Here is a 27,628-nt window from a genome sequence, read left to right as displayed (position 1 = left end):
GTTGGGAAGCATCTGATGCCTGGAGAGGCGAGTCCTCTCTATCCTCCTGCGGAGATATACGAATTCCTACAGACACCCAGATGAAAGGGGTCTCCGGCCTGGAGGTGCGAGTCCTTGTTACCCTGGCTGCAGCTCTATAGGAGCCCCCCATACAAATCCTGGTGTGAGGGGTATCCCACCTGGAGGGCTGAGTCCTTGCTACCATGGCTACAGCTATACACGAAACTCATCCCCACTGGACACCCAGGTAGAAGGGATCTCATGACTGTAGGGGTGGGACAGAATACAAGCTAGCCTGGACACCAAGTTGGGAGGGATCCCTCGCCAGAGGAGCCAGTCCAATCTACCAAGGCTGCAGAGGTATAAGAGCTCCCACAGACATGTCATTTTTCATTCACCCAGGCCCAGGTGCTAGCACTTGGACTTCCATTCCTGAGCACCACTCCTTCTTGAGCCCCTGGCTGCCCTTCTCAAGGACCCCATCCCTGTCACTTGGTTTCAGGCCCCTTTTGGTGGCCCCCTTCTGTGACTCCCCTCTGATTCTCTCATGCTGTGGTATCCTGGCACTGCCTGGACCCACGGATCTTCCTGTTTCTTCCTAGCCTATGCTGCTTGAAAGGATCTTGGTAGCCCACCCCCCCCACACTTCCACACACCAGGTATCCCCTCACAGTACCCTCTTTGGCCCTTCCTTTGGTCCATGTCCCTCTTTGAGGATCTACTCACCTGGGGCAGAGAAGCAGAATTGACTCTCCACTGTGCCCTGAATGCTCCCTATGGGCAACACAGCCCTACCACTCACCTGAGTCCCCTTCACTGCCAGAAAATTGAGGCCTGACAGTTAACACAGACTTTCTCCAAGCCAGCCCTGAGTGATCTCCTCCCTTCCCTCCCCTGCTGTCTGGCCTTGCATGCTACCCTACCACAACCCAGCCCTCCCTAACCCTGACAATTGGCACTCCAGTCCCTGGGACTGGGCATTTGCCTGAGTCCCTGGTCACATTTCTCATGGCCCCTGGAAAAGCAAGGAGTCTCTTCATGTTGAGTCTGACCTGGGGGCCCCTTGCATGAGTCCCTAAGAAGGCTTCCCTAGGTGCCTCTTGGCTTTTCCTTGTCCTCACACAGCCTCTTCCTCCCCTTCCCCTTGCACTTTTTTTTTCTGAAACTTGCAGGTCTCCTTCTCCTTTGGTCCCCCATCACCATTGATCAGGTGGATCCCTTGCCTGGAGGCCTGGCTTGGGTCCGGGGTCTTGCCCCTATGTACACTCACTTGATGCCCTTCCTTTCCCTCCTGTCACCCTCCTTCTGACCCCCTTCCTTTTCCTGGCCTCCTTTGCCAGGACCCTGGCCATAGATTCTCATCTGATCTAGGGCATCTTATGAGAAACTATGTCCTGCCCTTCACCTGTGCCCCTTGCTCTCCCAGGGTCCTGCACCAGGAACCCTGAAACCTGGAGTTGGCCCTGGGTCTGGAGCCTGACTGCACCCTGCCTTCCTTCTCAAATCTTGTCCACTGTCCTTAGACCCTGCCCAAGCCCTGGCCCTTGGCTCTCAGTGTCCTGGCTTGGTTCCTTGCTTGAGCCTCTGGTGGCCCTTCTTGCTCACTGGTTTTCTGGACATTGTGTGAGGGCCTCTTGCTGGGGCCAATTCCCTGCTCCCCTTGGCTTTCTTGTACCGCAGTACCCTTGGGCAACCCTGCCTTCCCATCGCGGTGTTCCCTGCTCTCCTCTGGCCTGGGCTCTCCTCTAGGTCATTTGCTTGGGCTCCTTGCTGGGTAACTGGACCCCACCCCACCCACATCTGTCCTGGGGCCCTTAAGGATGTGCCATGCTTTGGCTCTCCTTTCCTTCCTGTCTCGGCCATGACTGCTTTCCTGATACCCTTCCCAGGATGCTCATGAGGGCCACGAGACTTGACCTGGCCTCTTGGCCTCGGGGGCTCCATTTGTAAAATGTAGCCCTGCCCCATGCATGGGTACTTTGGCCTCCATGCTCTGGACCCCTGACACCCTGCAGCAGACCTGAGCCTTGAGCCCTTCTCCCTCTGTGCCACCCACGACACTTTCTCCCCTCTGGCTGCTCCTCCACCATGTTTCTTTTCATTCACCCAGGCCTAGGTACTAGCACTTGGCTCTCCATTACTGGGCCCGGCTCCTTGCTTGACACCCTGGCTACCATTCTTGAAGATTCTTTCCCTGTACCTTGGTTTCAGACCCATTTTTCTGGACCCCTCTTGTGCCTGCCCTCTTATTCCCTCATGCTCTGGTATCCTGGCACTGCCTGAACCCTGCTTCTCCCTAGCCTATGCTGCTCAAATAGGTCCTGGCAGCCCATCCCATCAACTTCTGCACACCAGGTGTCCCCTCAAAGTACCCTCTTTGGCCCCTCCTTTGGTCTAGGTCCTTCTCTGAGGATCTACTCATTTGGGGCAGAGGAGCAGAATTGGATCACCTCAGCACCCTAAATGATCCCTATGGGAAACACAGCCCTGCCACTGACTGAGTCCCCTTCATTGCCTGAAACTTGAGGCCTGGCAGTTATCATGGACTTGCTCTATCCCAGCCATAAGTGATATCCTCCCCTGCTGTCTGGCCTTGCCTGCTCCCCCTACCTTAACCCAGACCTCCTTAACACTGACAATTGGTGCTCCAGTCTCTGGGGCTGGGCATTTGCCTGAGCCCCTAATGGTATTCCACATGGCCCATGGCATAGCAAGGAATTTCTTCATGTCTCACCATGGGTCCCCTTGCTTGGGCCCACGAATGGGATCCCCTATGTGCCTCTTGGCTTCTCCTGGTCCTCAAGCAGTCCTTTCCTCCCCTTTCCCTGGAGCTTTTTTTCTGGAGCTTGCTGGTCTCCTGCTCCTTGTTTCCCCCATAACCATTGACTGGGTGGGTCCCAGAAAAAGATGAAAGGGGAAGGGGAGGAAGGGGCTGCTTGAGGAAAAGGAGAAGTCAGGGGCACCTAGGGGAGCCCACTGGAGGGCCCAAACAAGGGGCCTACAGGTCAGACCCAACACAAAGAGATTCCTTGCTATGCCAAGGGCCATGATGAACAGTCAGGGACTCAGGCGAATGCCCAGGCCCAGGGACAAGAGCACAAAGGGTCAGAGTAAGGGAAGGCTGGGTTGCAGTAGTGGCAGTATGGAAGGCCAGAGGGAATGGAGGGGATCCTTCAGGGATGGGTTGGAGCAAGATCATGTTAACTGCCAGGCCTTAAAGTGCAGGCAGTGAAGGGGACTCAGGCGAGTGGCAGGGCTGTTTTCCCATAGGGAGCATTCAGTGCACAGAGGCAAGCCAATTCTGCTTCTCTGCCCTAGGTGAGTAGATCCTTAGAGAGTTACCTGGACAAAAGGAGGGGGGCTGAAGAGGGTACTGTGAGAAGATACCTGGTGTTTGGAAGTGGGTTAGGGCTGCAGGACCCATTCCAGCAGCTCAGGGTAGGGAAAAGCAGGAGGAACAGAGGGTTCGGGCAGTACCAGCATACCACAACATGAGGGGATCAGTGGGGAGGCACAGGAGGAGGCAGACAAGAGGGGCCTGAAACCAAGGGACAGGGAAAGGGTCCTCAAGAAGGGGGAGAATGGCTCAGGGTCTCAAGCAAGAGCTGGGCTCAGTAATGGAGAGCCATATGCTAGCACCTTGGGCTGGGTGAATGAAAAGAATCATGGAGGGGGAGCAGTGGGAGGGGACAAAGTGGAGTGGGTGGCACAGGCGGAGAACAGCTCAAGGCCCAGGTCCACTGCAGGGTGTCAGGGGTCAGGAGCAGGGCCCCAGCTGAGGGAGGCAAAAGGGCCCAGGCAAGAGGCAAGGATTCCAAAGGAAACCCCCAGGGCCAAGAGGCCAAATCAAGTCGCCTGGCCAGGTTGAGCATTCTTGGAAGGGGATCATGAATGCAGGTTTGGCAGAGACAGAAAGGACATGAAGGCCAAAGCAGGGCACAGCCTGAAAGGCCACAGGACAGGTATTGGTGGGGTGGGGGCCAGGATCCCAGCAAGAAGCCCAGGCAAAGGACCTAGAAGAGAGATCAGTCCAGGGGAGAGCAGGAAACACTGGGCCAGGAAGGCAGGGCTGCACTAGGGTACTGCAACCCAGGAATTCCAAGGGGAGAAGGGATGCAGCCACATCAAGGGGCCATCAGAAAATGCCCAGAAAAGTAGTGAGCAAGAAGGGCCACCATGGGGCTGGGGATGTGGCTCAAGCGGTGGCACACTCATCTGGCATGCGTGTGGCTCGGGTTCGATCCTCAGCACCACATACAAACAAAGATGTTGTGTTCGCCGAAAACTAAAAAATAAACATTAAAAAGATTCTCTCTCTTTCTCACTCTCTCTCTCTAAAAAAAAAAAAAAAAAAAAGGTCCAACAGAGGCTCAAACCAGAAACCAGGCAAGGGAACAGAGAGCCAAGGGCCAGGGCTTAGGCAGGGGCCTCAGGACAGTGGATTACATTTGGGAAGGAAGGCAGGGGATCCAGCAGGGGGAAGTCAGGCTCCAGGCCCAGGGACACCTACAGGTTTCAGGGTTCCTGGTGCGGGACCAAGCACCCAGGGAGAGCAAGGGGCCTAGGCAAGTGCCAGGGCATTGTTTTCCATAAAGTACCTTGGATCAGAGAGAACCTATTGCCAGGATCCTTGCAAAGGAGACAAGGAACTGGAAGGGGGGCAGATGGAGGGTGAAGGGAAGGCAAGCAAGGGAGTCAGGCTGGGTGTGCATAGGGTTGAGACCCAGAACCCAATCCAGGCACCTAGGCAAGGGACCCACCTGATCAATGGTGATGGGAGACCCAAGCAGCAGGAGACCTGGTGAGCACCAGAAAAAGGCACATGGGAAGGGGAGGAAGGGGCTGCATGAGGACCAGCAGAAGCCAAGGTGCACCAAAAATAGCCCACTGGTGGGCCCAATCAAGGGGTCCCCAGATCGGACCCAACACAAAGAGACTCCTTGCTATGCCAAGGGCCATGAGGAACATGATTAGTGGATTACATTTGGGAAGGAAGGCAGGATATCCATCAGGATGCAGTCAGGTCCCATGCCCAGGGACACCTATAGGTTTCAGGGTTCCTGGTGCCGGACCAAGCACCCTGGGAGAGCAAGAGGCCCAGGCAAGTGCCAGGGCATTGTTAGCTCAGGCGAACAACCAGGCCCAGTGACCGAAACAAAGTGTCAGGGTTAGAGAGGGCTGGGTTGCAGTAGGGGCAGCATGGAAGGCCGGAGGAAAGGGAGAGGATCGCTCATGGCTGGGTTGGAGCAAGTCCAAGTTAACTGGCAGGCCTTAAGTTTCAGGCAGTGAGGGGGACTCAGGTGAGTGGCAGGGCTGTGTTTCCCATTGGGAGCATTCGGGGCACAGATGTGAGCCAATTTCGCTCGTCTGCCCCAGGTGAGGAGATCCTCAGAGAGGGACTGGAACAAAGGAGGGGCGACCAAAAATGTACTATTAGGGGATACCTGGTGTGTGGAAGTGGGGGGAGAGCAGAAGGACCCATTTCAGCAGCAGAGTGTAAAGAGAAGCAGGAGGAGTGGAGGTTCCCAGCAGTGCCAGCATAACACAGCATGAGGAGATCAGAGGGGAGGCAAAGGAGGGGGCAGGCAACAGGAGCCTGAAACTAAGGTACAGGGAAGCATCCTCAAGAAAGGGAGGCATGGCTCAGGGTCTCAAGCAAAGAGCTGGGTCCAGTATGGAGAGCCAAGTGCTAGCACCTGGACCTGGGTGAATGAAAAAGAAATTGGAGAGGAAGCAGTGGGAGGAGAGAAAGTGGATTTGGTGGCACAGCTGGAGAATGGCTCAAGTCCCAGATTGACTGCAAGTTACCAGGTGTTGGGAGCAGGGTCCTGGCTGCGGGAGGCCAAAGGGCCCAGGAAAGTGGCATGACTACATTTTTCAAAGGGAGCCCCCAGGGCCAAGAGGCCAAATCAAGTCACCTGACCAGGGTGAGCATCCTGGGAAGGGGATCAGGAATGCGGGCTTGGCAGAGACAGAAAGGACACGAGGGCCAAAGCAGAACACAGCTTAAAGAGCCACAGGATGGGTGTGGGTGGGGTGGGAACCAGGACAACAGCAAGGAGCCCAGGCAAAGGGACTAGAAGAGGGCCCAGGCCAGGGAAGAGCAGGGAATACTGGGCTGGGAAAGCAGGGCTGCACTAGGGTGCTGCAGTCCAGGAATGCTAAGGGGAGCAGGGAAGCGGCCCCAACAAGGGGCCCTCAGACAATGCCCAGAAAAGCAGTGAGAAAGAAGGGCCACCAGAGTCTCAAACCAGAAGCCAGGCCAGGGAATGAAGGGCCAAGGGCCAGGACTTAGGCAGGGGCCTCAGGACAGTGGATTACATTTGGGAAGGAAGGCAGGGGATCCAGCAGGGGGCAGTCAGGCTCCAGACACAGGATCCCCTTAGATTTCAGCATTCCTGATACTGAACCAAGCACCCAGGGAGAGCAAGGGGCCCAGGCAAAGACCAGGGCATTGTTTCCCATAAGATTCCCTGGATCATATGAGAACCTATGGCCAGGATCCTGGCAAAGGAGGTAAGGAACAGGAAGGGGGCCAGAAGGAGGGTGATGGGAGGGCACGCAAGGAGGTCCAGATGTGTGCGCCTAGGGGCGAGACCCAGGACCCAAGCCAGGTGCCCAGGCAAGGGACCCACCCAATAATTGGTGATGGGGGACCCAAGGAGCAGGAGACCTGTCAGCACAAGAAAAAGGCCAAAGGGCAAGGGGAGGAAGGGGCTGCTTGAAGACCTGGAGAAGCAAGGGTCACCTAGGGGAACCCATTGGTGGGCCCAAGCAAGGGGCCCCCAGTTCATATCCAACAGGAAGAGACTCTTTGCTATGCCAAGGGCCATGATGAATGAATGAGGTCAGGAACTCAGGCGAAGACCCAGGCCCACGGACAGGAGTACAAAAGATCAGGGTTAGGGAGAACTGGGTTGCAGTAAGGGCAGTATGAAAGGCCAGAGGAAAGGGAGGGGATCACTCAGGGCTGGGTTGGAGCAAATCCATGTTAACTGCCAGGCCTCAAGTTTCAATCAGTGAGAGGGACTCAGTCGAGTGGCAGGGCTGTGTTTCCCATAGGGGGCATTCAGGGTGCAGAGGTGAGCCAATTCCACTCCTCTGCCCAAGGTAGGTAAATCCTCAGAGAGGGTCAGGCACAAAGAAGAAGGTCCAAAGAGTGTACTCTGAGGGGATACCTGGTGTGCTGAAGTGGGGTAGGTGGGCTTTAGGAACCATTTCGGCAGCACAGGGAAGGGAGAAGCAGGGGAAGCAATATTGGGGATCGGTGGTTTGGGGGATTAGTTTGTAAACTAGAAAAAATTCTTGAGGTTTGCAAAAGGTGCAGAGGGCAGAATTCTATTGGAGCAAGAAGAAAGCTTAGACATAGGGGCTCTTTACCCATTTTTTTTGAACTCTCAGAGCCCCTTGCTGGATCCCCTGCCTTCCCTCTCAAATCTTGTCCAGGGTCCTGAACCCCCTGTCCAACCATGGCCCTTTGCTCTCAGTTCCCTGGCCTGTTTCTTGCTTGAGCCTCTGGTGTTCATTCTTCCTCCATGAATTTTTGGGCTTTGTCTGAGAGCCCCTCACTGGGGCTGCTTTCCTACTCCCCTCGGCTTCTCTGTACTGCAGTATGCTAGTTCAGTCCCACCTTCCTGGACCTGGCCTTTCTGCTCTCCCCTGGCATGGGCCCCCCACTATTCCCTTAACTGGGCTCCCTGCTGGGGTCCTGGCCTACACCCTACTCACACCCATCCTGAGGCCCTAAAGGCTGTGCCCTTATTTGTAACTCCTGTAGTTTCTTGTCTGCCATACCCGCTTTACTTATCCCATTCCCAGGATTCTCACAAGGGCCAGAGGACTGGATCTGGCATCTTGCCCCTGTGGCTTCCTTTGGGAAAATGTAGCCCTGCCCCTTTCTTGGGCACTTTGGCCTCCCTCAGCCCAGGCCCTGCTCCAGAACTCTTACACCCTGCAGTGGATCTGGGCCTTTAGCCTTTCTCCCCCTGTGCCACTGGCTCCTCTTTCTCCCCTCTCTCACTTCCCCATCCGTGTCCCTTTTCATTCATCCAACACCAGGTGCTAGCACTTGGCTCTCCATTACTAGGCCCAGTTCCTTGCTTCAGCCCCTGGCTGCCATTCTTGAGGACCCTTTCCCTGACATTGTTATCAGGCCTCTTTTTACAGGCCCTCTTCTGTGCCTTCTTCTGTTACACTGGTGTTATGGTATCCTGACACTGCCAGGATGCTTCACTTTCCCTTGTTCTCCATAGCCTGGGCTCCTAGCATGAGTTTTATTTGCCAACCTACCACCCCCACAACCTCTGTACACCAGGTATCCCCTCACAGTGCCCTCTTTTGTCCCTCCTTTGGTCCAGGTCCCTCTCTGAGGATCTATTCACCTGGGAAGAGGAGCCAAATTGGCTGGCCTCTGAGCCCTTAAGGTTCCCTATTGGAAACACAGCCCTGTCTCTTGCCTGAGTCCCCTTTGCTGCCTGAACCTTGACGCCTGGCAGTTAACATGTGACTTGTCCAAACCAGGGAGAGATTCCCCTCCCTTCCCTCCCATGACCTATCGTCTTGCATGCTGCCCCTATCCCAACCCAGCCCTCTGTAACTCTGTCCCTTTGCACTTCAGTCCCCAGGTCTAGGCGCTCATGTAAGCCTGTGACAGTGTTCCTCATGTCACTTGGCATAGCATGGAGTCTCTTCCTGTTGGGTCTAACTTGGGAACTGTTAGGGTCTATAAACAAGTCAAGATGGCACGTGGCATTTTGCCAGAGGGAGTGGTTTGTGAAGTAACGCCAGTGAGTCATTAACTGTGGAGATTCCTTATTGGTTGACTGCTGTATCTAGTTTATGTTAATTAAGGTAAGCTTTGTGGAATGTGTATATATCCCTCCTGTCCTACAATAAACAGCTCCTACTCCTGCTGCATCAACCTTCACAAGTTCCTCATCACCCCCCGGTTACTTTGCTGCAGCCGGACTCTGGCAGATGGTGGCCTGTACTGGGAGCCCCGGGACACTCGGGGGTAAGTTGACAAGGAAAAGCTGCCTGTCCCTAGATAGGATGGGAGCAAATCTGCTCATCCCAAGATAGGGTAAGAGAAAAAATGGAGAGGATTGATACAGTATGTTTGTGTCTTGTTTTGTCTTAGTGTATTGTATTGTCTTTGTGACGAAAATATGGAAGGGGTGTTAGGTAAATTGATAAGAGAAAGAGGTACCCCAGTGGAACCAAGAATAGTTAGGACATCTGTTGATGGAAGCCAAGGAACTCTAGTCAGAAAGAAAAAGAAAGTTCAGAAGAAGAAGGATTATCAGGAAAAAAGTTGCAGCAAAAGGCTATTACTGAATACTTTTCCTTACCGGAAGGTGCGTAAATTGGTGTGGTGGCTGCCAAGTTGCGTGAGCTGGTCATGGTGCAGCAAGGACTTTCCAAGTTTCGGCAGCAGGCTCTTCCCCGCCCCCCATCCAGAGAGCTGAACCACTTCAAGAGCCCAAATCCAAACCTTAACCGGAGGCACAGTCTCGCAGGCTCTTGCTCCCTGTGCCCAGTGGCAGTTTGAGTCCAGAACACTCCCTGGACTCTCCCCAGGGCCATCTGGGGATACCTGGGATGCTGTAGGCAGAAGAAAGCCCACGTCCCTGAAGTTTGATCATTTCCAAGGCCAGTAACTACAATGGTTCTCCCACACCTGAAAGCTAATGAGTAATGAGCACTATTAAGGCCTATTTCAAATATAAAAAAAACCTTGAGATAATGTATTAAATTGTTCAGAAGGTTGTTTTCTTAGTGGAATGCTACAGGATTCTCTTTAGCCAGCATTGCTGGAGTTCCTGCCTTCATCCCAGTGCTGGTGAGGACTAGGGTGGAAGATTTTCCAGTGTTGCTGAGAACCGGACAAGATTTCGGATCAAGCTAGCTGCCTGCAGAACTTACCTGGACTGTGATTTAAGCTAGCTGCCTGCAGAACTTACCTGGACTGTGATTTACCTGGACTTTGAGTTAATCTATTGAGACACTGCTTTACCTGGACTGAGACAACAAACTGTAATCTACAACAAATTGTAACTTGGTATCTTTGCTAAAGGTGTCATTGCTGGTATAATTTTTCCAAGGGCTTCTTGCATGCAGCCATCAATTGACTTGGTATTGTCACATTTTGTATCCTCCCCTTCTGCTTGTAGCAGATTATTTATGGTGTTTTTGTAAAAAACCACTATGGTTGTTATTTAAATTAAAGAAAAGGGGGAAATGTTAGGGTCTGTAAACAAGTCAAGATGGTGCCTGGCATTTTACCGGAGGGAGTGGTTTGTGAAGTAACGCCAGTGAGCCATTAAGTGTGGAGATTCCTTATTGGTTGACTGCTGTATCTAGTTTATGTTAATTAAGATAAGCTGTGTGGAATGTACATATACCCCTCCTGTCCTACAAAAACCGGCTCCTACTCCTTCTGTATCAATCTACACAAGTTGCTCATCACCCCCCAGTTAGTTTGCTGCAGCTGGACTGCAGCACTGAACTCCTTGCTTGGTACTGCCAGCATGCTCCCATAGGTGCCCGTTGTGCTTTCCTTTGTCTCTTGGTCCTTCTGAAGCCCTTCCTCCCCTTCCCCTTGTGATTTCCCCTGGCACTTGCAGGTCTCCTGTTCCTTCCGTCCTTCACCCATGGTCGGTCAGGTGGGTACTTTGCCTGGGCACATGGCTTGGGTCCTGGATCTTGCTTCACCACGCACCCATCAAGACCCTCCGCTATGCCCTCCCATCACCCTCCTCCTGGCTGCCTTCACATGCCAGGCCTCCTTTGCCAGGTCCTTGTACCTGGATTCTCATCTGGACCAGAGGCCTTATGGGAAACTGAGTCCTACCCCTTGCCTTGGCCACTTGCTGTCTCTGGGCTTTAGTCCTGCACCTGGAACCCTGACACCTGGCAGTCACCCTTGGCCAGGATCCTGCCTGCCCCCTGTCAGATTCCCTGCAATCCCTCCAATATCTTGTCTACTGTCCTGAGCCCCCTGCCCAAGTCTGGCCCTTGGCTCTCCACTCCCTTGCCTGCCTCCTCACTTGAGCCTCAGGAGGCACTTCTTGCTCCTTGCTTCTCTGGGATTAGACTGTGGGCCTTGCTGGGGCCACTACCCTGCTCACCTTGCCTTGCCTGAACCTCAGAGTACAACAGCTGCCCGCTTGCCCAGCCCCGCCCTTCATTGCCCTTTCCTGGCCTGGGCCCTCTTGTTGGTCCCTAGCATGGGCTCCTTTTGGAATACTGGCCCACATCCCATCAAAACCATTCCTCTTTCCTTTCATGCTGTACCCTCCTTCATCCCTCCTGTTTTCCCTATCCCTGCTGGGGCCCTTTTTATTATCCCTTTCCCAGGATGCTCACCAGGTACAGGGCAGTGGAACTGGATGCTTGCCCCTGAATGCTCCCTTACGGAAAACATAGCTGTGCCCCTTGCCCAGGCCCTGCTCCTCGATCCTGACAGGATCCCTATGGGCAACACAGACCTGCCTCTCACCTGGGCCCCCAAACTTGACAACTGGCAGTGGACTTAGGCCTAGTGATAATCTTGCCCTGGGTGATCCCTTGTGTTCCCTCTTCTGCCCTTTACCCTTGCAAGCTACCCCTAAGCAAACCCAGGCCTGCCACACTCTGACCCTTCACCCTACAGTCCCCTGGCCTGGGAGCCAGTCTGAGCTCCTTACTGCATGACTTTGGTTGCATTGCTTTCTGTGGTCTCTTCCTATGCTTTCTGACCTGGGAGCCCCTTGATTTGGCCCCAAAGCTCACTGCCCTCTGTGCCCTTTTCATAGCACTCTGTCTCCTTATCCTAACGCCGATCCTACCTCTATTTCCCCTAGTGTTTTTCCTGGAGCAGGGGGCTCCTGATCATTGGGTCCCTAATACTTTCTTTTGGGTTCAGTCCCTTATCTGGGCTCCTTGATTCGGTCCTGGCTCTTGCCCCTCTCTGCATCCACTGAAAGCCCCCACGGTGCCCTCACATCACACTCCTCCTGGCCCCTGTCACTTGCCAGGCCCTTTGGCCTGGTCCCTGGCCCTTGATCCTCATCTGGGCCAGGGTGCCTTATGGGAAAAAGAACCCTGACCCTCAACTGGGCTACTTGCTCTCCCTAGGCACTTGGGGAAGCACAAGAATACTGGACACCTGGCAGTGGTACTGGGCCAAAAGCCTGCCTCCCCTCTGATGGATTCCCTGCCTTCCCTCCCCAGCTCTGTCCACTGTCCTGAGATCCCTGCCCCAGCAATGGCCCTTGACTCTCCATTCCCTTTACTGGCTCCTCTCTTGAGCCTCTGGGGGTCCTTCTTGCTCCGTGTTTCACTTGGCTTGAACTGTGGGCCTTGCTGGAGCCGCTTCCCTGCTCCTCTTATCTTCCCTGTTTCTCAGAACCCTAGTGCAGCCCCTGCCTGCCTGGCCCCACCCTTCCCTGCTCTACACAAACCTGCACCCTCCTCTAGGTCCCTAGCCTGGGCTCCTTTCTGTGGTCCTGAGCCACACCCCACAATCACCCTTCTTCAAGTCCTTCATGCTGTGCTCCCCTTTGGTCCTCCTGTTGTCCTTGTCCATATTAGTTTCCTTTTCCAGATTCCTTTCCCAGGATTCTCACCAGAATAAGTGGATGGAACTGGGATATTTGTCCCTGCAGTCTTCCTTTGGTAAAAGGTAGTAGTGCCCCTTGCCTGGGGGCTTTGGCCTTCTTCAGTCTGGGCCCTGCTCCTCAATCCTGACACCCTGCAGTGAATCTGGGCCATAATCCCTCCTCTCCCACCACCACCCATTCCCCTGTTCCCCTTACTCCCTTTTCTCCCCATATGCTGCAGCAGACAGAAGAGAGGGGATTTGCCCTTCCGGACAGAAGACCAATCCTACCTGGGTGTCAGGGAAGCTCCTATAGCCCAGCATTGAGGGTAGAGGGACTCCCTCCTCCATGTGGGTGAACCCTCCCACCTGGGTGTTGGAGGGAGCTCCTACACTATTGCAACCAGGGTAGCGGGCACTTGCCCCTATAGGTGGGAGACCCCTCACACCTGGTGTTGGAGAGAAATCAAAACAGCTACAGCCAGGGTAGAGGTGACTCGCCCCTCCAGGGTAAACCCCATCCACCTGGGTTTCACGGGAGCTCATGTATCACCACAGCCAGGGTAGAGGTAATCCGCACCTTCAGTCCCCTCTACCCTGGCTAACTTGGTATCCAAGCTCCCTGAAACACCCAGGTGGGAGGGGTCTCCTTCCTGAAGGGGCTACTGCACACTACCCTGGCTAGGGATGTATACTAACCCCCCCACCAGACACAGGTGGGAGGGATCTTCTGGTGAGCTTCTGTGGTATAAGAGCTCTCTCTGACACCATGGAGGGAGGGGTCTCCTGCCTGGAGGGGTGAGTCTTCTCTACATTGGCTAAGGTGGTATACAAGACTCTGGTGTCACCCAGGTGAGAGGGATTTCCTGTCTGGAGGGTCAAGTCCCCACTACCCTGGCGGCAATGGTATAAGAGCTCCCTCACCCTGACACCCTGGTGGGAGTGTTCTCCAGCTTAGAGGGGCGAGTTCCCTCTACCCTTGCTGCAAGGATATACTAGCCCCCTCCAACACCCAGGTGGGCGGCTTCTCCAGCTTGGAGGGGCAAGTCCCTGTACTCTGGCTGCAGCTGTACAAGAGGACCCTTTAACACCTAGGTAGGATGGATCTCCCACCTGGAGTGGCATATACCCTATATCCCAGCTTTGACCATATAGGAGCTCCCCCCTGACACCCTGGTGGGAGGGGGTCTCCTGCCTGGAGTGGAGAATCCTCTCCACCCTGGCTAAGGTGGTATACAAGCCTCTGGTGACACCCAGATGGGAGGGGTTTCCTTTCTGGAGGGGCGAGTCCCCACTACCCTGGCTGTAGTGGTATAAGTGCTCCCCACACACACAAACACACAGGTGGCAGGGTTCTCCCGTCTGGAGTGGCGAGTCCCCTTTTCCCTGACTCTGTGGTATATGAGCCCCCCTGACAACCAGGGTCTAGGGGTCTCCCACCTAGTGGGTCGAGTCCTCTCTCTACTGGCTGCAGCAGTATACAAGTCCCCCCCCCATAGCAAGATGGGAGGGGTCTTCTGCCTGGAGGAGCTAGTACTCTCCACCCTGGCTAATGCAGTATACAAGCTCCTGGATGCCCAGGAGGGAGAGATCTCCTGCCTGGAAGTGCGAATTCACCTCTACCCTGTCTAAGGTGGTCTACAAGCTCCCTGTGACAGGCAGGTGGGAGGGGTCTCGCGACTGAAGGTGCGGGTCTTGTTTTCCCAGGCTGAAGTGGTATACTAGCTTTCCCTGACAGAAAGGTGGGAGGGGTCTCCCCCCTGGATGCATGAGTCTCCTCTACACTTGCTGTGGCAGTAAAGGAGCTCCCCCCCAAACCCAGGTGAGAGGGTCTCTGGCCTGGGGGGTGAGTCCCCTCTACCCAGGATGCGGAGGTATACAAGGTATATGAGAACCCCCAACTGACACCTAGATTAGAGGGGTCTCCCGTCTGGAGGGGCAAGTCCTCTCTACCCTGGCTGCAGCAGTATAAGAGCTCCCCTTGCAAAACTGGTGAGATGTGTCTCCTGCCTAGAGGGTCGACTCCTAGCTGTGGTAGTATAGGAGCTCCCTTGACACCCAATTGGGAGGAGTCTCCAACTACGAGGTTAGAATTCCCTGACAGCCAGGTGGGAGGGATCTCCAGTCTGGAGGGGCAAGTCCACTCTACCCTGGCTGCTGTGGTATAAGAGCACTCCAAATACTCAGGTGGGAGGGTATATTGCCTGGAGGGGGTGAGCACCTTTACCATGGTTGCCATGGTATAGGAGCTCCCCCAGAAACTCAGGTGGGAGGGGTCTCCAGCCTGGATGGGCGAGTCCAGTCTAACCTACCTGCAGTGGTATATGAGCTCCCTGTGACACCTAGTTGGGAGGGGTGTCCTGCCTAGAGGGCGAGCCCCCTCTACCCTGGATTCGGGGGTGTACAAGATACCCCCAGACACCCAAGTCAGAGGGGTCTCCCTCATTGATGGGTGAGTCCCTTCTACCCTGGCTTGGGCGGGATACCAGCCCATCCACCCTACTACACCTAAGTGGGAGAGGTCTCCTGCTTGAAAGGGTGAATCCACTCTACCCTGCCTGTGGCAGTAAAAGAGCTCCCTGATACTCCAGTGGGAATGATGTACTGGCTGGAGAGGAGAGTCCCTTCTACCCTGTCTGCTGCAGTATACATCCTCTCCCAGACACCCAGGTGGGTGGGGACTTTCGCCTGGAGGGGAAAGTCACCTCTACCCTGCCTAAGGTGGTATGCAAGACCCCCCTACACTCCCACTGGAGTCTCGATTCCCCTCTTCCCTGGCTGGTGCTCTATAAGAGCTCCAGGAACACCAAGGTTGAAGGGTCTCCTGCCTAAAAAGGTGAACCCCTCTACCCTGGCTGTGGCAGTATAGGAGCTCCCCCTCCCCCGACACCCAGGTGGGAGGGGGTCTCCTTCCTGTAGGGGCGAGTCCCCTGTACCCTGACTCCGGAGTTATTAGAGCTCACCACAATAACAAGGTGGGAGGGGTCTCCCACTTAGAGGGGTGAGTCCGCTCTACTTTGGCTGCCTTATAAGAATTCATGGGACAAACAGGTGAGAGGGGTCTCCCATATGCAGGGGTGAATCCTCTCTACCCTGGCTGTGGCAGTATACGAGCCGCCTCCCAAACTCAGATGAGAGGGGTCTCCCGCCTGAAGGGGCGAGTTCCCTCTATCCTGGCTGCGCTATGATAAAATCTCCCCTCGACCCCCAAGTGAAAGTGTTCTCTCACCTGGAGGGTCCAGTCCCTGCTACCCAGCTGCAGTTGTATAGGAGCCCCCCACACACACACACCCATATGGGAGGGATCTCCCCCCTGGAGTGGTGAGTCCCCTATACCCTGGCTCAGGCAGAATACAAGCTCCTCCTGACACCAATGTGGGAATGGTCTCTTGCCTGGAGGAGCAAGTCTCCTCTACCCTGGCTACAGAGGTATAAGAGCTCTCTGTGACACCCTGGTGGGAGGGGTCTCCTGCCTGGAGGGGTAAGTCTCTTCTAACCTGGCTGCGGTGGTAATTGAGCTACCCCGACACCCAAGTGAGAGGGGACTCTAGCCTGGAGCAGCAAGTCCCCTCTACCCTTGCTGCAGCAGAATACATGCTCCCCAGACACCAATATGGGAGGGGTTCTCGGCCTAGAGAGGCGAGTCCTTTATAACCTGTCTAAGGGGGATACATGCTCCCTGTTACACCCAGGTGAGAGAGATCTCCTGCATGGAGGGACAAGTTCCCTCTACTCTGGCTCCAGAAGTAGACGACAATCCCCCCAACCCCCTCCCTCCACCCCCCCTCCCTCCACCCCCCCAACACACCCAGGTGCGAGGGGTCTCCTGTCTGGAGAGGCGAGTCCCCTCTATCCTGTCTGCTGCACTATAGGAGCTTGGCCTGACACCTGGTGGAAGGGGTCTCCCACCTGGTGAAGCAAGTACTCTCTGCCCTAGTTTTGGTGGTATTAGAGCTTCCCCCAACAACCAGGTGTGAGGCATCTGTCGCCTGGAGTGGCAATTCCTCTCTACCCTGTCTAAGGTTGTATATAAGCTCCCCACAACACCCATGTGGGCAGGTTTCCTGTATGGATGCGCGAGTCCACTCTCCCTTGGCTGTGGTGGCATACAAGCTCCACTTGACACCCACGTGGGAGAGGTTGTCCGCCTGGAGGGATGAGTCCTCTCTACCCTAGCTGTAGCAGTATACAAGCTCCCTCAAACAACCATGTGGGAGGGGTCTCCCCCATAGAGTGGTGAGTCCCCTCTACCCTGGGTGCGGCAGTGTACAAACTCCCCTAGACACACAGGTGGGAGAGTCTCCCACATGGAGGGGCAAGTCCCCTCTATTCTGGCTGGGTGGTATAGGTGCACCGCCGGCACTCATGTTAGAGGGGTCTCTTGACTGGAGGGGAGAGTCCCCTCTACCCTGGCTGCAGAGGTATTCAAGCTTCTCCCAACACCCAGGTGGGAGGGGTCTCCCGCCTTTAGGGGAAGTCCCCTCTCCCTGGCTGTAGCACTGTTTGAGCTCCACCAACAACCAAGTGTGGGGAGCCTCTGGCTTGGTGTTAGAAGCCTCCTCTACAATGGATGTGGAGTATACAAGCTCCCCCAGACACCCAGGTAAGAGAGGTATACTGCATGGAGGGGCAAGTCCCTTCTACCTTGACTAATTCGGTATACAAGCTCCCCTGGAAACACAGGTTAGAAGGGTCTCCTGCCTGGAAGGGCTAGCCACTCTACATTGGCTGGTGCACTATCAAAGCTCCCTGGACACCCAGGTGGGAGGGATCTCCCGCCTGCAGGGGTGAAACACTCTTCTGTGACTGTTGTGGTATAGGAGCTCCCCCGGACACCCTGGTGGGAGGGGTCTCTCACCTGGAGGGGCGAGTTCCCTTTACTCTGGCTGCGGAAGTATAGGAGCTCCCCCCACACACAGGTGGGAGGGGTGTCTCCCCTGGAGGGCGAGTATATGAGGTATATGAGCTGAGGTATATGAGCCTCCCTGAGCCGCCACGCAAGTGGAGGGGTCTCCCGCCTAGAGTGGTGAGTCGGTTCTACCCTGGATGTTGCAGTGTAGAAACTCCCCTGACACCCAGGTAAGAGAGGTCTCCTGACTGGAGGGGTGCATCCCCTCCACACTGACTGTGGGGGTAAAGGAGCTCCCCCTGAACACCCAGGCGAGAGGGGTTTCTCACCTGGAAGGGCGATTCCACTCAACTCTAGCTGCAGTGGTATAGGAGCTCCTCCAACCCCAACACCCTGGTGGGAAGGGTCTCCCGCCTGGAGGGGCTAGTCCCCTGTATCCGGGCTGTGGTGGTATACAAATTCCTGCTGATTCTCAGGTGGGATGGGTCTTCCACCAGGTGGGGCGAGTGGCTTCTACCATGGCTTCTGGGGTATATGAGCTCCTATGACACCCATGTGGGAGGGTTCCCCATGGTGGAGGGGCGAGTCCCCTCTACCATGGCTGCAGAAGTATAAGAGCTCCACCCAACTCCCACATGAAAGGGGTCTTCTGCCTGGAGGAGCAAGTAAGCTCTACCCTGGCTGCAGCAGTATAAAAGCTTCCCGTGGCACCTAGGTGGGAGGGGTTTTCTGTCTTCAGTGTTGAGTCCCCTCTACCTGGCTGTGGCTGTGTGTGAGCTCCCCCAGACACCCAGGAGGGAGGGTTCTCTCTCATGGAGTGCAAGTCCCCTCTATTCTGGCTGAGGTGGTATAGGATCTCCCCCGAAACCCAGGTTAGAGGGGTCTCTTGACTGGAGGGGCGAGTTCCCTTTACCCTGGCTGTGGCAGTATTCAAGCTTGCCCTGACACCCAGGTAAGAAGGGTCTTCCACCTTAAATGGCAAGTCCCCTCTCCCCTGGCTGTGGCAGGATACAAGCTCCCCTGATACCCAGATGAGAGGGGTCTCTGGCCGTGAACAACAAGTTTTCTGTACCCTGGTTGCAGGGGTATACAAGCTCCTCCAGACACCCAGGAGGGAGAGGTCTCCCTCATGGAGGGGCGAGTCCTCTCTTCCCTGGCTGCAAGGTATAGGAGCTTCCCCCTGCTGTATCAATGTACACAAGTTGTTCGTCACCCCCATCCGGAGGAGTAGGAGCCCTTTATTGTAGGACAGGAGGGGTATATATACATTCCACACAGCTTATCTTAATTAACATAAACTAGATACAGCAGTCAACCAATAAGGAATCTCCACACTTAATGGCTCGCTGGCATTACTTCACAAACCACTCCCTCTGGCAAAATGCCAGGCGCCATCCTGACTTGTTTACAAACTCTAACAGAGCGGTCTCCTGCTTGGGGAGTCGCGTTGCCACTATCATGGCTGCTGGAGTATATGAGTTCCCATGACTCCCAGATGGGAGGGTTCCCCAACCAGAGGGGCAAGTTCCCTCTACCTTGGCTTCAGCGGTATATGAGCTCCACATGACACTCATGTAAAAGGGGTCTTCCACCTGGAGGGGCGAGTATGCTCTTTCCTGGCTGCAGCAGTATAAAAGCTTCCCCTGATATGCAGGTGGAAGGGGACTCCTGCCTTCCATGGTGAGTCCTCTATACCCTGGATGCAGCAGTGTATGAGCTCCCCCAAACACTCAGGAGGGGAAGGGTCTCTCCTCTGAAGGGGAGAGTCCCTGCTGCCATGGCTGCCATGGTATACAAGCCCCCTCTGACACCCAGGTGGGTGGGGTCTCCCGTCTATACTGGTGAGTCATCTCTACCCTGGCTGGGGTGGTATAGGAGCTCCCCCCTACACCCAGGTGGGTGTCTAGACTGGAGGAGCAAGTCCCTTCGACCTTGGCTGCAGATGTATAGGAGCTCCCCCACACACCCAGGTGGATGTCTAGACTGGAGGGGTGAGTCCCTTCTACCTTGGCTGTAGCTGTATAGGAGCTCCCCCCTTACCCAGGTGGGAGGATATCCTGCCTGGAGGGACTAGTTCCCTCTACTCTGGCTTTGATGATATAAGAACTCCCCATGACACTCAGGTGGGACGGGTCTCCTGCCTGGAAGGGCCAGTCCCCAGGACCCTGGCTTCAGCGGTATAGGAACTCCCCAGGACACCCAGGTGGAAGGAGTCTCCCGCCTGGATGGGAGAGTCCCCTCTACCATGGTTTTATCAATATAAGAGCTCCCTCTAACACTCAGGTGAGAATGGTCTCCCACCTGGAGGGGTGAAGCCGCTCTACTTTGGCTGCAGTGGTATACAAGCTTCCACTGGATACTCAGGTAGGAGGGGTTTTCCTGAATGGAGGGGCGAGTCCCCTCTACCCTGGATGCGGCTGTATATGAGCTCCCTCTGACACCCAGGTTGGAGGGGTATATTGACTGGACGGGCGAGTCCCCTCTACCAGGGTTTGGCGGAATTCAAGCTCCCCTTGACACGGAGCTGGGAGGGGTCTCACGTCTGGACAGGCGAGTGCCCTTTGTCTTGGCTGCAGTGGTACAGGAGTTCCACCTGACACCCACGTGGGAGGAGTCTCCCATATGGAGGGGTAAGTCCTGTCTACCCTGGCTGTGGTGGTATACAAGCTACCCCTGACACCCAGGTGGGAGGGGTTTCCCGCCTGCAGTGGTGAACCCCTCTACCCTGGCATTGGTAGTATAGGATCTTTCCCCAACACCCAGGTGGGAGGGTCTCTCACCTGGAGGGGTGAGTCCCCTCTACCCTGGCTGTGGTGGTACACCAGTTCCCTCAGATTCCCAGGTGGGAGGGGTCTGCCGCCTAGATGGGTGACATCTACCATGGCTGCTGGGATATATGAGCTCCCTTGACACCCAGGTGGGAGGTGTCCCTTGCTTGGAGGGTTGTGTTCCCACTATCGTGGCTCAAGTTGTAAATAAGCTTCAAAAGACACCAAGGTGGGAGGTGTCTTCCCACTGGAGAAGAGAGTCCACTCTTCCCTGGCAGCAGCAGTATAGGAGCTCCCCCTGACACCCAGGTGGGAGGGGTCTCCCGCCTAGAGTGGTGAGTCCCCTTTAACCTAATTTTGGCAGTATAAAAACTCCTCAAGACACCCAGATGGGAAGGGTCTCCAGCATGCAGCAGCGAGTACCCTCTATTCTGGCTGAGGTGGTATAGGAGCTCCTTCTGAAACCCGGATTAGAGGAGTCTCTTGACTGGAAGGGTGGGTCCTGAATACCCTTCTGCTGCAGTATTCGAATTCCTCTGGACACACAGGTAGGAGGGGGTCTCCCCCATGGAGGGGTGAGTCACCTCTTCCCTGGCTGCAGCCATATAGGAGCTCCCCCAACACGCAGGTGTAAAGGGTCCTCCACCTGGAACAATGAGTCCCCTCTACATTGGCTGAGCTGGTGTACCAGCTACCCAAGAAACACAGGTGGGAGGGGTTTCCTGCCTGGAGGGGCGAGTCCCCTCTATTCTGGCTGCGGTAAAATACTAGTTTTCCCTAACACGCAGGTTGGATGGAGCTCTCACCTGGAGGGGCGAGTCCCCTCTACCCTGGATGAGGCAGTAAAGGATCTCTCCCTGACACCCAGATGGGAGGATCTCCAGCCTGGATATGGGAGTCCCCTCTACCCTGACTACAGTGGAATAGGAGCTCCCCTCCCCACCAGACATCCAGGTGGGAGAGGTCTCCTGCCTGGAGCAATGAGTCCCCTCTACCCTGGCTGAGGCAGTATACAAGCTCTCCCAGACACTCAGGTGGAACGGGTCTACCTTATGAAGGGGCAAGTCCCCACTACCCTTGCTGCAGCAGTATAGGAGTTGCCCCCTAACACTCAGGTGGGAGGGTCTCCCGCCTTATGGGGCGAGTCCCCTCAACCCTGGCTTTGAGGGTATAATAGCCCCCTCTTACCCCCAGGAGGGAGGGGTCTCTTCCCCAGTGGGGTGAGTTGTTGCCACCAGAGATGCAGCTGTATACAAAACCCACTTTGCCCGATACCCATGTAGTATAATTCTTCCACCTGGAGGGGCGAGTCCCCTCTACCCTGGCGAAGGCAATATAGGAGTTACCCCCATTATAAGGTGAAAGGTGTCTGTCTCTGGAGGTTTGAGTCACCTCTATCCTAGCTGCTGGGGTAATTGAGCTCCACCTGACATCCAAGTGGGAGGGGTGTTCCACCTGGATGGGCAAGTCACCTCTACCCTGGCTAAGGCGGTATAGGAGTCTCCCCCATTCCCATGTGGGAGGTGTCTCGCCTGCTCTGCAAGTCACCTCTAAACTGGCTGCTGGGTTATGAGCTCCATCTGACACCCAGGTTGGAGGGGTATCCCGCCGGGATGGGCGAGTCCCCTCTACTTTAACTCTTGCCATATAAGAGCTCCCAGTACACGCAGGTTGGAGGGGCTTCCGCCTGGAGGGGCTTGTTCCCTCTACCCTGCTGAGGCAGTATAGGAATTCCCCCTGCACACTTCACCCCAGGTGGGAAGGGTCTCCTGCCTGTAGGGGTGAGTCCCCTCTACCCTGGCTGTGGCAGTAATCAAGCTCCCTGGGACTCCCAGGTGGGAGGGGTCTCCTGATTGAAGGGGTGAGTTCCCTCTATCTTGGCTGTGGAGGTATAGGAGCACACCCAGACACCCAGGTGGGAGGGGTCTCCTTTTGGAAGGGCAAGTCCACTCTACCTTTGCTGAAGCAGTAGAGGAACTCCCCCTGACACACAGATGGGAGGGTTCTCCCGCATGGATGTTGGATTCCCTTCTACCATGACACCTCATTGGGAGGAGTCTCCTGCCAGGAGGCTAGAGTCATCTCTATCTTGGTGTAGCTGAATAGGAGCTCCCCAGGACACCCAGGTGGAAGGGTCTCCCATCCTTAGGGTAGAATTCCCTCTACACCGCCTTTGGCGGTATTGGATCTCCCCTGACACCCAGGTAGGAGGGATCACAACCTGGAGGGGTAGTCCACTCTTCCCTGGCTGCTTCCTTATATGAGCTCCCCATGGCAGCCAGGTGAGAGGGGTCTCCCACCTGAAGGGGAAAGTACCCTTTACCTTGGCTGCTGTGGTATAAAGGCTCCCTCTTATACACAGGTGGGAGGGGTCTCCTGCCTGGAGGGGTGAGTACCCAATACCCTGGCTGCAGGGGTATAAGAGCTCCACCCCACACACCCAGTTAGGAGGGGTCTTCCCCCTGGAAGGGTGAGTCAGCTTTACCCAAACTGTAGAGATATGAGAGCTGTCCCCCCATACACAGAGGTGGGAGGGTCTCTCACCTGTAGTGGCAAGTCCCCTCAACTCTGGCTGCAGGGGTATAAGAGACCTCTCATACCCTCAGGAAGGAGGGGTCTCCCACCTGGATGGGAGACCTGGCTGCTTCGGTATAGAAACTCGAGTTGCAGCTATCCCAGGTGCAACTGTATAGGAACACCCCTCTACAAACATCCCTGTGGAACGGGTCTTCAGCCTGGAGCGGGAGTCCCCTCTAACCTGGATAAGGGGGTATAGGAGTTACCCCCAATCCCAGGTGGGAGTTGTCTCTCGCCTGGAGGTTTGAGTTGCCTCTACCCTGGCTGCTGGAGCATATGAGCTCCACCTGACACCCAGGTGGAAGGGGTCTTATGCCCAGAGCGGCAAGTCACCTCTAACCTGGCTGCAGCAGTATACAGTTCTCTTAGACACCCAGGTGGGAGGGGTCTCCCGCATAAAGGGGCAAGTCCCCTCTGTCCTGGCTGCTTTGGTATAGGAGTTCCCCTGACACTGAATTGGGAGGAGTCTCTTGCCTGGAGGGGAGAGTGACTTATACCCTTCCTGCAGTGTTATAAAAGCTCACCAGGGCATCCAGGTGGAAGGGGTCTCCTGCCTGGAGGGGAGGTCCCTCCTACCCTTTCCTGGGGTGGTGTATGAGTTCCCACAGACACCCAGATGAGAAAGGTCCCCCGCCTGCAGGGGTGAGTTCCTTCTATCCTGCCTGTGGCAGCATAAGAGCTTCCTTGACACCCAGGTGGGAGGGGTCATCCGACTGGAGTGGCAAGTCCCCTCTACTCTTTCTGCCACCATATATGAGCTCCCCCAGACACCCAGGTGGGAGGGGTCACCCACCTAGTGAGTCCCCTCCACCCTGACTCTGGAGATATACAAGCTCCCCCACACACCCAGGGGGTAGGGTTTTTTTGCCTTGAGGGGCGAGTCCCAACTACAATGGTTGTGGCAAGTTAATACCTCCCCCTGACAAAAAGGTGAAAAGGGTTTCCTGCCTGGAGGGGTGAGTCCCTGCTACCCTGGCTAAGGTGGAATACAAGCTCACCCTGGCACCAAGATGGGAGGGGTCTCTTGCTTGGAGGAGCTTGTCCACTCTACCTGGCTGCTGCTGTATAGGAGCTCCCCCAGACACACAGGTGAGAGGGGTCTCCAGCAAGAAGGGGTGAGTCCCCACTACCATGAATACAGTGGTATATGAGCTCCCCCACCCACACCTAGGTGGGTGGGGTCTCCCGCCTGGAGGGGCGAGTCCCCCTCTACTCGGGCTGTGGCAGTGTAAGAGCTCCCCCTGACACCCAGATAGAAAGGGTCCCTCTCCTAGAGCAGCAAATCCCCTCTACTCTAGCTGTGGAGGTATATAAGCTTCCCCAGACACCCAAGTGGAGGGTTCTGCCACCTGGAGGGGCAAGTCCCCTCTACCCTGGTTTTGGCAGAATACAAGCTCACCCCAGCACCCAGGTGGGAGGGATCTTCCACTGGGAGGTGCGAATCCCCTCTACTTTGGCTGATACCATCTAAGAGCTCCCAGGACACCCATGTCGGAGTTTTCTCTGGACAGGAAGGGCAAGGCTCCTCTACCCTGATTGCAGAGGTATAGGAGCTCCCCCAGACACCCAGGTAGGAGGGGTATCCCCAATGAAAGGGCAACTCCCCGCTAACCTGGCTGCAGCTTATAGAAGATCCCCTGACACCCAGGTGAGAGGGGTCTCTCACCTGGAGGGGCAAGTCCCTGCTACCCTGTCTGCAGTGGTATATGAGCTCCCCCCACACACAGGTGGGAGGTGTCTCCCATCTGGAGGGTCAAGTCGCCTTTACTCTGGCTAAGGTGGTATACAAGCTCCCTGAGACATCCATGTGGAAGGGATTTCCTGTCAGGAGAGGTGAGTCCTCTCTATCCTGGCTGCTGTAGTATAGGAGCTCTCCTGACACCCATTGGGAGGAGTTTTCCGCCTGGATGGTAGAGTACCCTAGACCCTGCCTGTGGTGGTATAGGAGCTCCCACTGACACCCAGGATTTAGGTATCTCTCGACTAGAGGGGCAGTTCCCTCCACCATGGCTTTGGAGATATAGGAGCTCCCCCGACACACCCAGGAGGAAGGGGTCTCTTTCCTTGAGGGTAATATCCCATCTACAATGGTTGCAGCATGATAAGAGCTCCCCCTGAAAACCAGGTGAAAGGGGTCTCCCTAGAGTCTCTGCTCCCATGGCCGAAGCTGTATACCTGCCCTGCTCCAACATCCAGGTGAGAGGGGTCTCCTGCCTGGAGGGGCGAGTCCCCTTTACCCTGGCTAAGGCGGAATTTAAGCTCGTCCTGGCACCGTGATGGGAAGGGTCTCTCACCTGGAGGGGCGAGTTGGATCTCCTCTGGCTGCTGCTGTATAGGAGCTCCCTGAGAAACCCAGGTGGGAGTGGTCTCCTGCCTAGAGGTTCCAGTCCCTTCTACCCTGGCGGCAGTGATGTAGGAGCTCCCACCAACACCCAGTTGGGAGGGTTTCTGTGGCAAGGAGGGGCGAGTCCCCTCTACTCTGGCTACAGCGGTATCCAAGCTCCCCCATACCCATGTTGGAGTGGTCTCAAATATGGAGGGGTGAGTCCCCTCTACCCTGGCTAAGGTGTTATACAAGCTCCTCTTGACACCCAGTTGGGAGGGGTCTTATCCCTGGAGGGGAGATCCCTACTACCCTTGCTACAGTGATATATGAGCTCCCCCACTCACTTCTAGGTAGGTGGGGTCTCCCACCTGGAGGGGCAAGCCCCTTGCACTTTTCTCTGTCTTCTGGTCCTCCTGCAACCCCTTCATCACCTTGCCCTCATGAATTCCCTTGGTGCTTGTGGTTCTCCTTCTCTTTGGGTCTCTCATCTTTGGTATAAGAGCTCCCACAAACAACCATGTCCCTTGTCATTCACCCAGGCCCAAGTGCTAGCTTGAGCCCCTGGCAACCCTTCTCCAGGACCCTGTCCCTGTCCCTTGGTTTTAGGCCCCATTTACCGGCCCCTTCCTGTGACTCCCCTCTATTCCCCTTATGCTGAGGTATCCTGGCACTGCCCAGACCCTCTGCTCCCTCTTTCTAGCTTGGGCTCTACAAATGGATCCTGGCTGCCCATCGAACCCACCCCAAACTGCACCACAGGAATCACCTCACAGTGACCTCTTTTGCCCCTCCATTGATCCAAGTCCCTTTCTGAGGATCTACTCACCTGGGGCAGAGGAGTGGAATTGGTTGGCCTCTGCACCCAGAATGCTCCCAGTGGGAAACAGCCCTGTCACTGGCCTGTGTCCCCTTTGCTGCCTGAAACTTGATGCCTGGCAGTTAACATGTAACTTGCTCCAACCCAGCCCTGAGAGATTGATCCCCTCCCTTCTCTCCAGTGCCCTCCCACCTACCCCTACCTCAGCTCAGCCTTCCCAAATCTGGGTCCATTGCGCTCCAGTCCCAGGGCCTGGCTGCTTGTCTGAGCCCCTGACCATTTTGTCATGTACATTAGATTAGCATTGAGTGTCTTTTCATTGTATCTGACCTCGGGGCCTCTTGCTTGTGCCCACCAGTCACCTCCCCTAGGAGCCCCTTGCACTTTTCTCTGTCTTCTGGTCCTCGTGCAACCCCTTCATAGCCTTCTCCTCGCGAATTCCCCTGGTGCTTGTGGGTCTCCTTCTCTTTGGGTCTCTCGTCCATGCTCGGATTGGTAAGTCCCTTTTCTGGGCTGCCGGCTTGGGTCCTGGGTCTTGCCCCTCTGAGCACTCACCAGGACCCCTCATATTGCCCTCCCGTCGCACTCCTCCTTTCCCCCTTCCTTGACAAGCCTCCTTTGACAGGTACCTGGACCTGGATTCTAATCTGGACCAGGGCACCTTATGGGAAACAGAGCCCTTCCTCTTGCCTGGGCCCCAAGCTCTTTCGGTGCTTGATCCTGCACTCAGAACCCTGACACCTGGCAGTAGCCATGGGCCTGAATCTACCTTCCCCTTTTGGATCCCCTGCCTTCCTACCCAAGTCTCATCCACTGTCCTTAGCCCTCTGCCCCAGCCCCAGCCCTTGGCTCTCCATTTTCTATCCTGGCTTCCTGCTTGAGCCTCTGATGGCCCTTGATGCCCAGAGTGGACCTGGGCATTTACTGTGGGCCCTTGCTTGGGCTGCTTCCCTGCTCTCCTTGGTGTTCCTTCACTGCAGTCCACTAGTGCCATGTGCATGCCCAGCCCTGCCCTTCCCTGTTCTCCTCTGGTGTGGGTCCTCCTCTGGGTCCTAACCTGGGCTACTTGCTGGGGTCCAGCCACTACCCCACCAGCTCCCATTCTCTGGCCCTTCCCACTGTGCCCTTCTTTGGCCCTCCTTTCATTCCTGTGACTGCCAAGACTCCTTTCCTGATACCTTTCACAGGATTGACACCTGCACTAGGGGAGTGGATCTGGCTTATTGACCCTGCTGGCTCCCTAAGGGAAAAAGTAGCCCTGCCCCTTGTGTAGGCCCTTTGGCCTCCTTCAGCCTGGGTCCAGCTCCCCAATCTTGACACCTATCTGTGGACCTGGGCCTTGAGCCTTCCTCCCTGTGTACCAACAGCTTCCCTCTCTCCTCTCCCTACGCTCCCCAACACTGCTCTGGTCCAGGTGCCTCCCTGAGAATATACTTACCTGGGGCAGAAGAGTGGAATTGGCTGGTCTCTGTGCCCTGAAGGTTACTATGAGAAACAGAGCCCAGCCCCTCACCTGGGCCACTTTGGCTGCCTGAACCCTGACACCTGGCAGTGGACATGGACCTTGTGTGCACCTTGCTCTGCTCAATCCCCTCCTCCCCTCCCCTGTCCTCTCCCCAACATGCTGCCCCTACCCCAAACCAGCCCTCCAGAACCCTGACCCTTTGTGCTCCAATTTTCAGTCCTGGTTCCTTGCCTGGGCCCCTGACTG

At 55.7% G+C, this 27,628-nt stretch overlaps 1 protein-coding gene across 1 annotated transcript in view; it reads right to left on the bottom strand.

The window, feature by feature from the left end:
* Window positions 1-26,402, bottom strand: part of LOC308654696 (uncharacterized protein) — a gene marked incomplete at its 5' end in the record, with an annotated part of 213,860 nt that extends 187,458 nt beyond the window's left edge. Inside the window, one exon of the mRNA XM_081304369.1 lies at window positions 26,273-26,402. Within this exon, the coding sequence (XP_081160495.1) occupies window positions 26,273-26,402 (130 nt within the window). The remainder of the gene's footprint in view (window positions 1-26,272) is intronic.
* Window positions 26,403-27,628: the final 1,226 nt, after the last annotated feature.

Source organism: Spermophilus citellus (genome assembly GCF_964194105.1).
Source record: "Spermophilus citellus genome assembly, chromosome: 8".
Classification (NCBI taxonomy): Eukaryota; Metazoa; Chordata; class Mammalia; order Rodentia; family Sciuridae; genus Spermophilus; species Spermophilus citellus.
This window is presented reverse-complemented; position numbering and strand designations above follow the sequence as displayed.